This window comes from Akebia trifoliata, chromosome 4 (assembly GCF_017979445.1).
Source record: "Akebia trifoliata isolate Shusen 1 chromosome 4, ASM1797944v1, whole genome shotgun sequence".
NCBI lineage: Eukaryota > Viridiplantae > Streptophyta > Magnoliopsida > Ranunculales > Lardizabalaceae > Akebia > Akebia trifoliata.
In genome coordinates, this window is record NC_141378.1 from 41,323,544 (window position 1) to 41,341,947 (window position 18,404).

An 18,404-nucleotide genomic window follows, 5' to 3' on the forward strand; every position below is an offset into this window, starting at 1 on the left:
TCTCCGTTTGACCATATTTTTAAAATTTTATTTGAAATAATTTTGAATGGTTTGATATTATTCGACCCGATTGATCCGAATTAATTAATTCGGTCGGATCCGAATATGAATTTAATGAAAGTAAAATGATTCGGATGTGATTTTAGGTAGTAGGGATCTGAGTCGGATTTGGATTTGGATAAAAAAGTTGGATATGGATATGGACATACTCATATTCGATCTGAACTTGACCCGTTTTAAGCTTTAACCACAACCTTTTAGATTTCATGAAAAAACTCATATCTAAAAAATAAAATAATAATAATAGAAAAAAGATTCGTCTAAGGTTTTGAAAATGTATGGCTACAAAACTTCCACTGAACTCCTAAACTTAAAATTCAATGGTGAAAAATAATTTTTTTTTTTTGAAAGTTTATAGAATTTTGTCCTCTACTCCCTCGAAGCATCGAATCATGTTTTTGAATACTATAAGATGATCCCAATTGCCTTCTGTAAGGGTGGATTTCTTTCTTAGAGCAATTGCAATGCAGTACCCTTCCCTCAACCCCCTTTTGTTCCCAATTGACGTTATGGTAGTGGAGTCTGAAAATTATGACTCCAATGCAAGACCCATTTTTCAAAATTTTTTTTTTACGTCTAGGCAATTTCGCTACCAAAAATCGGTACTTCTCTCAACTTAATCATTTTTTGGAGGGAAAAATTTCTTAGTGTTGCTTAGAGTAGGTTGTCAAGCGTGGGTGTAGGAAGAGTAGGGGTATGTTTGATCATATTTCTGAAGTCTAAAGTCTAATTTATGTTTTCTGAAATCTAGAATTTGAAGTTTTGTTTTGGAAAAATTATTTGTTTACCATTTTTAAAAGTGTTTGGTTACAAACATAATTTTAAAACATAATGGTCATTTTGACAATATTACCCTTATGTAATTCTAATAAATTGTTAACTGAAACATATAACATGTTATGCATAATGAAACCATCCACACATTTCATTTCAATTTTTAATAAGTCAAAGACTCCAAAAGTATTGTTTTCAATTTGATTACATACTTGAAAATATATATATTCTAACAAGGTAATACTCAAATAATAAACAATCTTGCATTTTCTAGCTCAATTGCAATCTGATCACGTAAAATAATGTGAATTACTTAGAAATTTAACAAATAAAATCAAAAGAAAAAGTGGATTGAGAATTGAACTACGTAATTGAAAGGAAAAGTGGAGAGATCTTGACAATACAATTGTAGAGGAAGAAGAGAAATGAAAAGTAGAAAAGTTAACAATAAGGGTTTGTATAAAAAAGAGATAAGTGATAGAAGTTAGTGTTTTGAGGAGGGTTTTTTTAGAAAAAAATAATAATTTAGAATTCGAAAGTTTCATCCAGCATCCCCCCATTACTTAATCAAAAGTTTTGAATTTTGATTCTTAAAGTTGAAATCTAAAACGAAACAAACGGCAATAAAACTTTTGAAATCTAAATTTTAAAGGTGGACTATCTCTATTTAGACTTTAGAAGTGTTGCCAAACACACATTAGGTTTTGAATGGTTGACGTCCATCTCTTTTTAAATTAGAACCCTAAAAACATAAATCTTCATTTTTATTGAACCTCCATTGAACTCAAATGCATAAATTGAACGGATTCCATGGATTTGGATTTTTAGGTTTCTTTCTCTCTACTAGTTTGGTTCCCTTATGTAAGATGATGAAGATGGTTTTACAAACCCATTGGTTAATTTGTTGACACAACATCATTACTTATTTACACCCCAATCAAGTAGCTGCTCTTGGCACACCAACTTTTACTTATATTCAAACATGTTGTTGGCACCTCAACATTTACTTATTTACGTCCCAATAAAATAGCTATTGTTGGCACACCAACTTTTACTTATTTACAAATTTGTTGTTGGCACCTCAATATTTACTAATCACTAGTGAAAATGCAAATTTTAAATTTCAAATTTCAATTTTATTTACAAGACACTAACCCTATACTATCAAAAAAAAAAAAAAAAGAAAGAAAGAAAATAAAATGCAAATTTCAAATTTGTAATACTTGAAAAATTAAGTAGTACGACAACTTTGCACACTTCTTGAAAAATAACAGGAAAAATACTAGTTTCATGTTCTTCGCCGTTTTGTTTTCACAAATGCTTAATTAGATCCGACAACAATTGAGAGTGTCTTTCCTTGTCTTTGATGCCACAATAAATTTTCATGAAGTCTACCAATTGACGCCTACGCGCATAAAACACTGATACATGCAGATTTGCATTAAATGCCTTAAACTCACAATCACCAATATCTCCTTCATGTTCAATGATCATGTTGTACATAATTATGCGTGTTTCATAATATTAACAAGGGTTCTTTCATCCCAAAAACATGTTGGTCCATGCACGATAACAAAACATGATTGGAGCACCCCAAATGCGTGCTCTACATCTTTTTTTGTCAACTCTTGTTGTGCAGTAAAAATTATTTCTTCAATCCTTGTGGACATGTAATTATTTTACACATGTTGACTATGTTGGATATATACCATTAGCTAAATAATACTCCATCGAGTAGTCGTTCCCATTAATAGTATAGTTGACAAGAGGGACTTATCCTTCAACAAGTTTAACGAATATAAGAGACCGGTCTAACACGTTGATGTCATTAAACAATCCTAGTAGCCCGAAAAAGGCATGCCATATTTAAAAATCGTGACTTATTCGAAATCTCCTCCAAAATAAATGACCAAGAAATATAGGATTTTCAGTGAAATAATCATGATAGAGTCTTTCATGACTTTCAACTCTATTACGATGAATGATAATGTGGTCGGGAATGAAACCATGACGTCGTGTTGTTCGGTGGGTCAATTACTCAATTCCCATGACTACCTTTGTTAATTGCTTCATCTCTTTATTAGATTCATCCTCAATCCTGAGGTAATCTCATAAAATGTCAGGACAACGATCCATTAGAATACCATTTGGAGAGAAAATAAATTGAGTATAGAAAGAAGATGTAGTAGAGATGAGTGAAAATGAGAGAGGAAATCATCATATTTATAGAGAGATTCTAAATTTTGGTGAGAGGAATTTGAATTTTAAATTTTTTAAATTTTTGCGAGAGGGGATGTGAATATTGAATTTTTTGTTGGTTGAGAGCCGGATTCAAAAAATTATTTCTATTTCAACTTTGGCATGAAGGAATTTCAAATTTTAGAGGGCAAGATTTCCAATTTTTTGAATTTTATTAAAAATTTGAATTGTATAAAAATGTATTCAAAAGTTTATAAGTAGGAGTTTATGGGTAGCATGGTTGGAATAAAAGCCCCATGGATAATCATAATTACAACACACAATACTCAAAAAACTCATTTATGGGTATTGGTAAGGGTGCTACGTTGGAGATGCTCTTGGAAGGCTAGTTGCACTCATTATGAATAGAGAGATTCTATTGCCACACCAACTTTTGGTACACATATTGGGGTGGCCCAGGTAAAAGTTGGCGAGGCAATAGAATCTCTCTATAGAAATCTCATCTAAATGACATTTTTTTCAAAGAAACAAGCATTAGTCTCCTATGCCAAATATACCGTGGTCCACTATCAATCTCAAAATTGAGATGAAGTTTGGAAATACCACTCGAGAGATTCTAAAGTATATTCTAAATGGGTTGGGACATTTTTCCTCAAAAGAACTGTAATTGGTACCCCAACTTTTGCATATAACACATAAATCTTGTGCATTTAATTAATTTGTCTAGATGCCTGTCCCTATTCTTTATTTTGTATTATGATTCTTCATTTTTTTCTTTTAGTAAACCCACAAATCTTTTTATTCTTCTTCAAATGTTTTCTTGAGAGAGAGAGAGAGAGACGTGAAGGTTTTTTCGGGATTCCCCTCCTCGTGATTGAACTATCCTTTGATGATGGGTTTGGTCTTGACCTAACAGTCTTCCTCCTTCGATAATGTTGATAGTTCAAAATTTTGGCCTCCAATTGTTTCTTAGACGTTAGAAGGTGAGAATGATGGAGCCTAAAATTATCTAAATATAAATTTAGAAATACTAAGAAATGAAAGTTCAAAGAATTCTAGAAGATGATGAATAGTAAATTGCAAGGTTTGTGAGTTCTTTGGAGAGATGAAAGTCTTCGAGAGAATTTGGGTTCTAAACCCACTTTCATTGAGAGGGGATTTCACAATCGAATTCCAAGGACAAGTGCCATCACATTACTTGTCCAGGTGTATTGCAAGCTGATTGTTGAGTAGGATGGAGGTTGTCGACTCTACTCTTGGGTGTTGTGCCCACGCTTAATTAATGCTGATAGTTGAATTGGATTAGTAGGGCTTCAAAGTAATAAATATTGAGTTGGTGATTTTTACTATTTGTGGATAGGTTAGTCATAAAATGTTATATCCATTCTCTATTTTCAAAAGTATTTTGAGATAAGACATGAATGCCTCAAATTTGGTATGATGGAGAGCTTAAATCATCTTACATTCCTAGTCTTTTTAAGTTGGTGAGACCGAGCTAAATGTTCCATTGAGCTGAGAGGTAGTTCGTCTTCCGCCACCCTAACACAATTGTGCCTGGTTAGGTGCACGATTCATATTGTGCTACGAATTGATGGAGATTTTATTACGTGAAAATTGAAAAATTCACCCACCCATAGGTTGCCTAAGTGGTAAGGGGTGAGCACGTGAAGTGTGGATTAGGCGCACATCACAGGTTCGATTCCTTTATTGGGTTTTTCTCATGATTTAACTGGGGGACCATGGCGGTGGGTTGCTGTGGTAGTCCTCCTCGAAATTAGTCATGGTGCGCACAAGCTGGCTCGGACACTCGATTAGGAAATTTTTTTTTGGAAAATTCAACCGTATTAAGCCACAAATTTTAGAAATTGAATTTTGAAGGTCCAGAGTTGTCAAAATTGTTTATGTTCCCTATATTCGATGGCTTAGAGTCGTTGGATTTCTCTCATCCTCATTAATTTGACGATTTCGACTTGTTGAAAAAAAAAATTCGACAATGAAAAATTCAATGCCTTGGTCAATCGAATTTTATGAAATTAAACGGCCTTGGACCATCGAATATGAGTTTTTTTTTTTCTTTCACATTGCGTATGATTGGGTGCCCTTTCTTGATTTTGCACTCAATAAAAATAAAAAATCCATTGTGATTGGTGATGGTTTACACAGATCGGACTTGGTGTTTTTTTGTAGGATATCTCATTTCGGGTAAACGTCGCAATCTCAGATAGGGAAAAATTATCTCCACAAGAGAGATTAGTTTTTTGAATATCTATCCTAACTTCGATTTTTTTTCCTTGCATACATTGTTTGATGAAAAAACAACCCTAAAATGTCGTCGAAACCTTTTAATAAATTGAAGCGAGCCTCAACCTTTAAAAATATATCATTAGAGAGAAGTTGGTGTTGGTTGATTCATTGAGAGAGAGAGAGAGAGAGAGAGAGAGAGAGAGAGGACACTGAATGATTGTATTTAACTAAAAACTTGGTTGAAATAGGTAGGAGTTCGTGATGCTTGAGGCTTGAAAAACTCCATTAAAACCCTATAAATTTTAGAAAGTTGATTTTAAAATTTATGAAGCTTTGATGGAGTGATTTTTCCCTTATGCTCAAGAAGAGATGCATGTAATGCTTATTTATTTATTTATTTCTTTTAATGATGTGCAATTTAAAAAAAAATAATATTTTCCTTACTAACTTAGTAATATTTCAATTGTTACTAAGAATTGTTGAGCTCAAATGGATTACAAAATCGGCAATCCAACAACCAAGCCCTTTAGATTCTTCAAAAAACTTAGATCCAAAAGAAAAAACAATTCCAAATTAATTTTTTAACTTGATCCAAGCTTTTGAAATGGAGGGCTATTGAACTCCAATCGAACTCCTAAATTTCAAATTAAAATTTAACGGTGAGAAATAATTTTTTTAAGTTTTTTAATTATTTATTTTAAATTTCAAAGAATTTTGTCCTCTACTTCATTCCTGTGGCATCAGATCATGTTTTTGGATACGCTAAGCGAGGTCAATGACCCTTAATAAGATTGGAAATCGTACTAAGCTTGTAAGGCTAGACTTGCACTCTTATTAATGCTTAAGTCGAGAAAAAAAAGTGCAAAAAAGAAGATATTGAGTTGAGTTGGGTTGGGTTAGCGTTATTCATCAGCCGAAGACATCACATCTCGGCGCATGTTAGCTAACACCCCTTCACAGTGATCACTTGCTCTTCTCAAGTTCTCATATAGTTCCTTCACCTTCACTTACTAAATCTCTGTAAGAACTTCGGATCTTAAAAAGCCCTAATTTTCTGAATTTCTCTTCGATTTGATGGCAAATGCTTGGAAAAGAGATAAACCCTTACCAATTCTCTCCTCTCGAAATCTCCTCTTATTCTTCCCAATCTCATTCCTCCTCATTTTCCTCATCTACTCCTTCTCCCAAACCTCAAACCCTAACCCTAATTTCACCCAACAGTTCTCTCTCAAAACCCTAGCTCTATTTCATTCAATCCAACCCTTCGATTGCTCCAAATGTCCTCAAGCCCACCCTGTAATCGCCAACATCGTTGAAGGCGTCCGATACCCATTCCTCTACTCTCTCGCAGATCTTGGATCTCTTCCCGATAAACCCCACAAGAACATTGTTCGAATGCTCAAAGGGAAACCTTTCAGAAAACCCGATATTTCCGTTACGATTCAAGAAGTTTTGGAGAAGATGAGAAGTGGCGGAGGTAGTAAGGAAAATGGGTTTGTAATTGATGTTGGTGCGAATGTTGGAATGGCGACTTTTGCTGCTGCGGCAATGGGGTTTAGGGTTTTGGCATTTGAGCCTGTTTTTGAGAATTTGCAGAGAATTTGTGATGGAATTTTCTTTAATCGGGTCGGAGATCATGTTACATTGTTCGAAGCTGTTGCTTCGGATCGACTTGGGAATATTACGTTCCATAAGGTAATTTGGTGTCTGATCTTGCAAATTTGTGATGTGTTCTGTTTTGATAATTTTACATTTTAATGTTAATTTAGTTACCATTTGAGAATTAGAAGATTATGGTTGAGTAAAACCATGGGGTTTCTCTCACGCCTAGAATGGACTGTTATCCAACTACATTGGATGATCTTTTGAAATAGTTATTAGCATAGTGATAGAGTCGGAGTTTGGGAATAGATTGGCAATAGAAAACATTGAAAAAAGTTGATGAAGTCGGGTAAACATCAGATAAATTAGAAAAAAAAAATAATTTTTTTTATAAATTGGATTAAGTTCTGATTAATCAATTTTTGTTTTGTTTTGTTTGAACAATCAAAGTTTTTTTCAAAAACTCTGATTTATGAAAAAATCATGATTTAATTGAAAACTATTAGAATCATGATTTAATCACGGTTTTTTTTTTTTTTTTAAATTGCAGATTTTTGTCACTATGGTTGCCTGATAAAAGGGAAACTAGTATTTGAATTTACTGTTGTGGAACATTATTTGAAACCATTGGTTTTGCTAGTACATGGAATTGTTGCATCACGGTGTGAATTTATGGTTAGTTTAACTGGTGAGGTAGTGAGAGGTTGTATTAGGTTCTACTGTTTGGTTTTTATTCTATTTTAATCCATATAAGTGTTGGAGTAGAGAATGGTGTGGTATATATAGGATTTGAGGAGTGTCAACCTCCTTTTAGTAAAAACAATGTAAGGGACAGATGAAGAGCATCGGGAGAAAAATGGAGAGGTTTAGTGCTGAATGAAATGTGCTAGAGGTAGAAGTTCGAAGTCCTATGGTTGTTTGATGGGTATGCCAATGTATTACTCTTCTGAAGCTTACAAATTATGATAATGTCATCAACGAATTAGAGGTGATCAACCATGGGTCCACACCCAACTCTAAAACTACCTAAACTGTATGCTTTAGACATCTGCCGCGATTGTAAAAAAAAAATGGGAAGACAGTTTCTTTCGCTAACTAAATGCATGCTCATATCCATTTTCTGTCACATGACCCGTTCTTATCAAAGATTACTGGAAGAAGCTATTCTATTTGGTTGCATGCATTTTCCCTGTTGTTCATGCAAATATTATCAAGCTATCCACTCCTATTGTGAGAGTTGATATGGTCATTGTTTTAAGGATTCCATCTTTCCGCCCTTCACAGAATCCATTCGGAAGGGTTAATGGTATATTTCTTCTTAGGGTCCTCTTGTTTGGAAAGTGATTTCCAAGATGCCATGGACTTCGTTAGGGAGATATATGTTTTAGGTCACATCAGGGTCTAATTTAAGTCTTGAGGGATTTAGCGTGGGAATATAATACTTCGGGATGCCTTTCCATCTATCTTTGCTTTAGTTAGTACCATAGTAACAAAAGTTGGTGACTTTTTGAAAAATTCGCGTTTTAAACGCGTATAATCAGAAAATCGTTTAAAATGTCAAAAAATTGCAACTTTTTGAAAAAATTGCGATATATTGAAAAAATCGTGATTTTAATGTTTAAAGTGAAATATATTTTTTAATTGTTTTTTTTTTCTTTAACCCACACGCACAACACAGACAGAACATGTCCTGTTTGTCGTTTATTTTCTTTGGAGTTTGGAGTTGGATTGTGGAGTTTGGTTTGTGGGGGAGAAAACTCAAAACCCTAAGTCCCTGACCACATCTGTGGACTGAGATCAAAATCCGATGAGGGCAAGAGCACGATTGCTCCAGGCGACGACGAGATCTGGACCATCTGCTGAGTTCTTCTATTCTTCTTCTTCTTCTTTTTTCCAACTTTTAAAAACCCATTGATTCCAAAACCCCCTTTTCTTCTTCATTTCTTTTTAGTTATTCTTCTTCTTCTTCTCTAAAAGGCTAAACCACCATACTTTTCAATGTTTTCCAATTTCATAGAACCTACAACCTTCAAACCTCATGATAAAATTTAATACTTTAATTTAATATTTTCGATTTCAATTTAGAATGTTTTTGATAGAAATCCCATTAATACCAATAATAGAGAAGGATGCAAGAATTGAACTGCTTGTAGAATGTATCTCAAGATCTATGAATCAAATAATAACCTTTTTGTGGCACAAATCTAATTAAGAGCAGACTTTCAAAAACATTTAAATACAAACACCAATTAGTACTCGAAATTGGGTATTTTTTTGTAGACCTATGTCTATTTTTTGTAGATTGAACTATTGAAGGGCTCATTGGTGTTTACTTGTTTTTAATCTTGTTCATGAATGAAGTTTATTGTGGGATTTGATAAATATTACAGGATTTTGATGCTTCATGATGAATGTAGTTTAATGTGGGATGATAACGTCTTGATGTTATGTTCAAAAATATATTAGAAATGTAAAATAAATGTATAATGTATGATACATATTAATAATCTTTAATATTTTTTATTTTTATATGTTTTCGTTTTTTTTCCTGTTTTTATGATTTTTTTTTCGAAGTTTTCCCTTGCTGTTTTAATCCCGTACTCCGATTTTGTGACTATGTTAGTACTTAGTAATAAAGAAGTCCTCACCAGAGGTTGCATAATTTAAGATGGTACTGAGATCTCTTGTAGCTTTCTAGCCTTGATAATTGTGAAGTGAGCTATCAATTCTCTCTTGAACTATCCACAGTGAGATATTGGTCTTGGGAGGGTTGGAGAATATGGAAATGGTCCCCCTGAGTGCTACTTCTTGATTTGCTCATTCAATAGGGTGGTCTCATCACTAGGTAAGAAAAGTGAGAATGTAGTAACGGCTGAATTTCCAATTACATGGTATGAAAAAGGTCCTTTGAAAATTACATTATTCAAATGGATCATCATGCTTAACAAATCCAAGATGCTTACCCAAGAAGAATGGGGGGTTAGGGAATAGAGGCCTTAGATTGGCTAATAGAGCGCTTCTAGGAAAATGGCTTTGGAGGTTTGGTGAGGAGAGGGAGAGTCTGTGGAGGAGGGTCATTATGGCAAAGTACGGAGATAGGAGGTTAGGTTGGTTTAGTGGTGAGGCTAAAGGTTCCTACGGGTGTAGTGTGTGGAAGGGGATTCTCAATGTTGGTGAGGAGTTCGAAAAATGGATTAGATTTAAAGCGGGGAAGGGGGACAAGGTGAGATTTTGGGAGGATAATTGGTGCGGCACTTCACCTCTAGCAGTTCAATTTCCGTCATTGTATGCTTGTTCTCTAAAAAAGAACCAGTTAATACAACAGTGTTTGATTCACAACGATTCCAGCTCTTCTTGGGATTTGGGGTTCAGGAGAAACTTTAATGATTGGGAGCTAACAGAATTGGCATCTTTCCTAGATTTCCTGCATTCAACTCATCTCAACAAAAGTGAACAAGACAGGTGGGAATGGTCGAGGGCTAAGGATTCGAGATTCTCTGTTAGTTCCTTTTACAAGTGTCTTACCCCCCTTGCCGAGAGATCCGTCTTGGGATCCATCATTTGGTCTAAGTCAGTTCCTTCTAAAATATCTTTTTTTGTTTGGTTGGCCTCCCTCGAGAGGATTCTTACGTTGGATAATTTGATTGTTCGGGGGTGGATCATTCCAAATTGTTGTCCACTTTGTTTGAGGGATGGAGAATCTGTAGATCATCTTTTAATTCATTGTTCCTTTTCTCACAATATCTGGTCAAATTTCCTTGATCTGTTCCGGATTCATTGGGTCTTTCCTTGTAAGTTTTCCTTGTTATTAGTAGAGTGGGCCAACAATGCTTTCTCATCCAGAAAAAGATTCCTTTGGACTATACTTCCCTCGGCTATTGCTTGGGGGGTGTGGAATGAGAGAAATAACAGGGTGTTCAACAATAAGATGAGAAGTCCACACGGCAGTTTTTTGGAGATCGTGGGGTATTTGTATCTTTGGTCTAAACAGAACATAGACTTTGGGGGAACTTTTTTTGATGACTTTGTTTTTAGATGGAACTCTTTATGTAACTCTTGAAGTTTTTTCTTTATCTTTTCTTTTTTGTTTTGTTGCTCTTTGTGAGGCCTCCTCAACCTCCTTGTACTCTTTTCCACTTTATCAATAGATTATACTTATAAAAAAAAAAACAAATCCAAGATGCTTGAGCATCTTAAGTAATATGGATATGCCATTTCTAATCAGTTGCTCTGTGCAAGTCCAATTAAAAAAAAAATTACAATCAACTTATCATCTACTGCATTGCCTTTTGCAAGATTTGGGAGTCATTTCTCCAAGCTTTTTAGATAAATTGGGTGCATCCTAAGGTAGTAGTTAGCCTAATTGAAAGCTAGTACACTAGAGCCTTCACACCACCATGTGGCCATTAAATCCAGAGATAAATTCCGTGGTGGATGCGTTTGACAAAGTTTGCTTCAATTTGCAAAATGAAACGTTCTTCTGATTTCACCGAAAATCTTCTACTATTGGCTTGAAAAGCCTTTAATGGTGATCTGTTAGGCCTTGCCTTGTTAAGTGTCTTTGTAACCTTAGGGTAATGCCCCTTATGCCTTGTACATTTATTTTCTTTTTAATTCATCTTGCGTTGTTAGCGCAAGAAATAAAATTGTTTATCATTATATCTAGTTGTGTGAGATGGATAAAAAATACTGTTCTTTCTTGATCTTATAATCTATAATTTATTGTAGGGCTCAGAACCATAGCTCAGTTGGTTTGACACATTGCAAAGCAACCCATAAAAAAACCCTATAATTAATTGTCCTATTTCTCTGTTTCATGTTTTCATTGCTTGTCTTACCAGTTGGTTGGTCGGCTCGACAACAGTGCTGTTTCTGCCACTGGTGCGAAGTTGGCATTCAAGTCCAATGAGGAAATTGAGCTACAAGTGAGATCCATTCCTCTTGATGAAGTGATCCCAGATTCAGAACTGGTGCTTTTGCTCAAGATTGATGTTCAAGGTTGGGAGTATCATGTGTTGAGAGGAGCCTCAAAACTGCTGTCTAGAAAGGCTGGTGAAGCCCCATATCTAATTTATGAGGAAGACGAGCGATTGCTGCAAGCAAGCAATAGCAGCGCCAAAGAGATCAGAGATTTCCTTGGTAGCATGGGTTATCATCACTGCACTCAGCATGGAACAGATGCCCACTGCACCAAGGAGGCTTAGAGAGACCTTTCAAACAACCGGATTTTGCCACAAAATTCCATTTTCTAATTGTGAGAGGCATTGAGCATCAATGCTGGCTTTTTGGGCAGAAAGAGTTCCCACTGACACCAATTGTTCTATTAGTGCCGAGACTGTAATCTCAATGGTAAATATTTTCTGGATTCAACGTACTCAAAAAATATTGAAGAACACTTCCGGGTCTGCAGGAGCTGCTTTCCAAAGTCATGTTCACATAATGTTCTCTGCATTCTTTACTGGTTCATACGAAGGTATTTGTGTTGATCATAATGGTTCTATTTTTTAGTTTTTGAAAATCTTCAGCCAATTGTTTTTGTTTGTATAATACCCCAATATGGTTTCAGTGCAATTTCTTTTTTTTGGGTAATATTTCTTCATATGTTTTGCTGCGTGTCTTTCAAAATGTTTCATTTCTACACTACTCTTTCTTTTGCTCTTCCCACCCAAATGGAAACTCTTGACATGTTTCGAAGTGAGGTGACCTCAACATTGGACCTCACATTGCACACCCTGATGTGAAAGTGTATGGGTACCATAGATGCTTTTCCTCGAGATATGAGTGGAAAAGCATCTAGGGTTCCTATCCACTTTCAAGTCAAGATGTGTCATATGAGGTCCAATATTGTGGTCACTCCATCTAATTGTGTGTAATTATTTATATGGAGTGCCAAAAAGATTTTTTAAGTGACTGAGTGATTGGTATGAACTGCAAGAAGGATTTTATTTTTAAATGTGATTAGTACGGAGCGAGTGATTTGCAACTAGTTGATCCCAAGAGAGACGTCGATGGATTGAATACAATCCGTCTTCATATATAACATACAACAGAGATAAAAAGCCCTTTATGTGAGATGTAGCTTTATGATCACACAAATTTGTGGCACCCATGGTCCAACAAACCATGCTTATACAGGACACTTATTAAACATAATCAAAATTATTTGACCACACCTTCCTATCATCAAAGCCTTATCTAAAGGCTTTGGTTTCGGCTAAATTTCATCCATATAAATCGGAATGAAGTCTTGGACTGAGAAGGACAGCTAATGGGGTTGCTTTTGGGATGGTTAAACCGGAGCTCTCTGTCATGTCCACAGGTGCATCTGAGGGGGTTGCCAGGTCGAAGCCATGAAGAATACGAGCAAGCGTCAACTGCAGGACCTGAAGGGCAAAAGACATACCCGGGCATGACCGTCTACCAGACCCAAATGGCATGAGTTCGAAATCTTGACCCCTGACATCAACATCCATGTTTCTTGTGAGAAATCTTTCGGGTGAGAATTTGGATGGGTCAGGCCAGACCCGTGGATCTCGTTGGAGCTTCCAAATATTAACTATAAGTCGGGTTCCTGCCCGGACTTTGAACCCAGATATGGTGCAGTCTTCCATTGCCTCTCGTGGTCCTAATAGTGGACCCGCTGGGTATAATCGCAAGGTTTCCTTGATGATTGCTTGTAGATATACCAGATTTTTTACGTCGGATTCTTCCACTTGTCTGTCTTTGCTGACGTGGAGATCCAACTCTTCTTGGGCCTTTTTCAACACGTGTCGATTGTTCAATAGTAGTGAGATGGCCCATGTCAGGGTACCTGCTGTCGTGTCGCTGCCACCTAAGATAATTGCCTGTTTGGCCAAAATAAAAATTATATTAGTTGAGAGGGAATTTTATGGAATGAAGTAGGGGCTGTTAATGGATCAGATTCGGATAGGATCATGTTTGATTTGAAACAGATAGGATTCGTATTGTTAACATATTGGATCGGATTCTTATTTGATCCAATTCAATAAATAATGGATCAGATCAAATTCGATTTGATAAGCACTTACCAGGCAAGTCGATTTGATGCTAGTATCAGGGTCATATTCAAAATTGGATAGAGAACCCTCGTCTTGGAGTGACAACATCACATCGATGAAATCCTCCTCGCCATTGGGCTTGGCCTCATTGGAAAGCCTCCTTCGACGATGTTCTTCCAGCCATCCACCCAATATGGAGTCCAATTCTTTGGCGGTTCTCTTCATGGCACGCTCGTGCCCATGCAAATCCAACCACCAAAAGAATGGAAGTGCATCCGAAACCACAAATATCCCGATAAGATGGAAGAACTGACTAATCGCTTTCTGGCAACGCCGTGCCTCACTCTCATCACAAGCACTATTGGTGCCAAAATATCGCTTGCCCGCCACCATCCTCACCACGATATTAAGTGTCAACTCTTCGAACCACTGTTTAAGTTCGACAAGTATTGGACTATGGCTCTTGTTTTGGGCCCAAAGTCCGTAAAGGTCTCTTAGGCCCATATCCACCTCTGATGCGCGTACGTGCTTGAGCATCTCGAGCCGACGGTTCGAGAGAAGTTCAAGTGTTGCAATCTTTCTCATTGCTCGCCAAAATGGGCTATAGGGTGCAAACCCGAAAACTGCATAGTTGTAGCCCATGTGCTTAGCGGCCACCGTTGTAGGTCTAGTAGCTAGGGCCTTATCATTGACGGTGAAGCACTCCTTAGCTACTTCCCAAGTACTAACCACAAATGCTCGACGACTACCAAGTCGGATATTGAACGCTGGCCCATGCTTATCAGCCATGGCCCCGAGTGTGCGGTAGAGAAGCTGACCGTGCCCGCCTAGTAAATGGAGGTGACCAATGATGGGCCATGCACCGTCCAATTCGGGGGCTTCTGTGTCGTTGCTGTCTCTAGTCTTTCCAAGCCATCGATGATAGAGGAAAATTAAGAAGAAGAAGCCAATGATGGCTTGAAATTGAAGAAAGTAATCCATATAGGTTAAGTATGGACTATTGAACACAATATAGTCTATTTATAAGTACATTTTATATATAGTTATTAAGTGCTAATTGGCATGGGACATGAGGGCCACGGTTGGTGGAATTTCCTACATAACATGCCCAATTGCCCATCATGAATATTGCCTCTTGTGGTTGAGTGAAACTCGACGAGTCAACTCGAAAGTTCCCCCCAGCCAATATGGAAATTTGAGATGACCAGTACAAAAACTTAGAAAATTTGTCGAGTCTAATCGAGAGATTTGTCAGTTATATCTAACATTTTATTAAAAAAATAGCATTTTCTTTTAATAAGAAAAAAAAATTGAACCCACTCATCAACTTGTTACCTCATTATGAATCCCACCCTCAAAAACCCAGATTTTCCTTCTTAAAACCAGCCATCTTCAAAGAGATCAAGAAAAAAAAAATAATAATAATAATATATTGTCCTCAAGAAAATCGAAATCCAAAATCTAAAAATCTTGAAAAAATACAAAATCTAAATCTTGTAAGAAAATGCCACAAAGCTAGGAATGATCCAAGGTAAGGTCAGTGTTGACTTCACTTGGACCCACACGATGAGAAAACTACAAAATTCGACATAAAAATTGAACAGGCCGAGACCCACGAAATTTAAAAATTGAATTTTGATGATCTTGGGATATAAAATTCTTGATGTTCTCAAATTTGAGAGTTTAGAATTGTCAAATTTCACCCATCCTTCATTAATTTGATGATTTTAATTTGTAGAAAAAAATAATTTTAACAATGAAAAATTCTATGCCAATTCAACCCCTTGAGCCATTAAATTTTATGGGGTCGTCAAATTTGGACTTTTTCACATTATATTTTAATTGTCTATTTCAACATTTTTAGTATCGAGTTTACCACTTTTTATTGTCTAGTGTAACATTAATTACTATTGACATTATAATGTAACCAGATTTGTTTTACATTTTTTGACTTTGATACTTGGTAATTCTCCTTGAGATATCCAAAATGCATATATCATAGTTGCAAGTCAAAATTTAAGATGTAATCATAATTTTTTTTTAAATCTTAATTTTGTTCTTCATTTTTTTAATGAAATATCGAAAAAAAAAAAAATATATCTAAATACTCAAAATTAAGAGATTATAATTCACCATTTGTTATTCATGATCAAAGATGGTAAAAAATGATCATAACTGTCTTTGGAAAAACTAAGTAAAAAAGATGAGAAAAAGGTAATTTAGGTTTTTCAAACGACTATTATTTTTAATAAAAATTTGTTAAATGAATTATTAAGAAATCATCCAAAACTTAGGGATTATTTAGAATAAAGTCACTCCATCATCCAAAACTTACGTGACATACATTCATATTCATTTGATACACAACGGGATATTGTGATTGCTTGCATGAGATTACACAACTTTATTCGGAAAGAGGGCTTAATAGATGTGGAATTTGCTCGATATGATCAAGATGATTTTGTAGAAGAAGATTCCACATCTTTAGATCATAACAATCCATCTGTGCATTCACATCGTCAAGCAAATAGGGTTATGGAACAGAAGAGAGAAGTCATAGCACAAGCTATAAAAGAGGCTTATGATCGGCATGATATTAATGTATGAGGGTGACTTGAATTAAATTTAATACTTTAATTTGAATATTATAAAATTTTAACTTGCTATTCTTCTGAGATGTTTTAGATTTATCTATTTTGATTTTTCATACATTTGAATTTAAGAACATATGTTTGATTGTAAATCATTGAATGTAGTTTTGATGGCACTTTATTGTTCGTATGATCGGGAATTAGTTGTTATCACTACTAGAACCAAAGAAAATAAATGCAGAAAATTTTATAGGTGTCCGTCTTGGATGGTAATGATTGATTTTAAGACAAACATAAATTTCTCATATTTCCTTTACAATATATCTATTTATATTATAGTCTGATAAAGTTCATTTTTTTTTAATTCCAGAATCATACTGGGGGATTTTTATGGGTTGATGAAGTTAAAGCTATTAACGAAGTTGATGTGATTAATAAGAATGGAAAAAAACACGGAAAACAAAAGAACACCAATGATTTGTTTTTTTATGCATCAATAGGATGTAATATATTACAGTTCATAACAATTTTAATTTTAATAGTTATTTTAGTTATGATGTCATTTCTTAGATAAATATATTTAAATTGCATGTATGAGATTTGTTTAAGTATAAATATATTTCAAAACTTGGTATATTTGAGATAACACTATTTTATATATATGATAATTCAATAGGTGATAAGTGAACACATCCCACTTTTAAGGGAGGTGTTGTCAATTTTTTTTAAATTTTGAGTATAATTTAGTTTAATTACACATTATATTAATATTTATAGTTAAAATATCAAAAACAGTGCAGTTTAAAGATATATTATGACACTAAAGGACAAAAAACAGTAATAGTTAGAATATAAAGGTATTCTGGTCTTTTTCCAGAAATTATGAGAAGTCAGTATGGTTCCCAAACACACTTCCAGCACAAAAGTACTTCTACCAGTATTTCACAGAATTGATTCCCAAACACCCTTTTAGCACAGAAGTACTTTTCCAGCTCCTGCTTTTTGGAAGAGTACTTATGCTTTTGGTATCCACACATGCCCTAAGTTTTCTCAACCTCTCCTTCTACCAACCATCACCAACACCAACCACCTATCAACTTAACAATAAATGCATTGATTGCAGATGATCTAGTACTATAAGGAGTTGGATAACGTTACCCAACTTAGAATATATTTCTGCCATGTGTGCATACTAATTATGGCCGACTGACCAAATGGATGTTTGGTCCACCCTGTAAAGTAATTATTAATATTTTTTTCTCTATTCTTTTTTTTTTTTTTTTTGGGGGGGGGGGGGGGGTTTATAGATAATTTGAGTGACTATAAAAATTAGGAAAAAATCTTTTTAATGAAGAAAAAGGCCTTACTAAATCTCATTCACTGTCAACTAGGCCTAGAGATATATAAAACACGACCTTGAGATTTGTTATGAATTTCAAGAAATTATTTCTGAATCTTGAGGTCTTTTTTTATGATGAATGAGGTTTAATAAGACTTTTTTTCCCTTTCCTATCTAAGTAAGGTTAGTCAGACTCGAAGAATATTACAAGAATTTATGAAGAAAGATGCTAATGCCACGCCAATTCTTATGTAAATCACCAAGGAATTACATACAATTGTGATGGCGTTAGCAAAACTTGTTGTGGCCATAGTGTGTGTCTCTCTTTATGAACTCGGTGGCCTGATATTTATGTTTAGAGACACGCGGTTCTCATAAACTTTCACGTCAGGGTATGTTAGGTGAGATGGAATTTTTTTTTTGGCCAGTTATGACTTGAGTCCATCAACTAGAGGGCCAAACATTAATGGATAGTTATTGTGAAATTATATGCCACGTGGCAAAAGATAACATGGACATGGACAATATTATATATCCAACTTCAGGAATAGAGGTTTCCCATTATATCTCTATGTA

The 18,404-nt window shown here is 35.1% G+C and overlaps 2 protein-coding genes across 2 annotated transcripts; one reads left to right on the top strand and one right to left on the bottom strand.

Annotated features, from left to right (window-relative positions):
• The first annotated feature begins 6,143 nt into the window (after positions 1-6,143).
• Positions 6,144-12,470, top strand: LOC147405007 (FkbM family methyltransferase). Its single transcript, XM_086441134.1, has 2 exons — positions 6,144-6,972; positions 11,721-12,470. The coding sequence occupies exons 1-2, from the start codon at positions 6,352-6,354 to the stop codon at positions 12,081-12,083; spliced, it is 984 nt and encodes a 327-aa protein (XP_086297260.1). The 5' UTR covers positions 6,144-6,351; the 3' UTR covers positions 12,084-12,470.
• Positions 12,471-13,050: 580 nt separating this feature from the next.
• Positions 13,051-14,879, bottom strand: LOC147405008 (xanthotoxin 5-hydroxylase CYP82C4-like). Its single transcript, XM_086437949.1, has 2 exons — positions 13,929-14,879; positions 13,051-13,724 (listed from the first exon to the last, which is right to left on the bottom strand). The coding sequence occupies exons 1-2, from the start codon at positions 14,877-14,879 to the stop codon at positions 13,101-13,103; spliced, it is 1,575 nt and encodes a 524-aa protein (XP_086294075.1). The 3' UTR covers positions 13,051-13,100.
• Between the last annotated feature and the right edge of the window lie 3,525 nt (positions 14,880-18,404).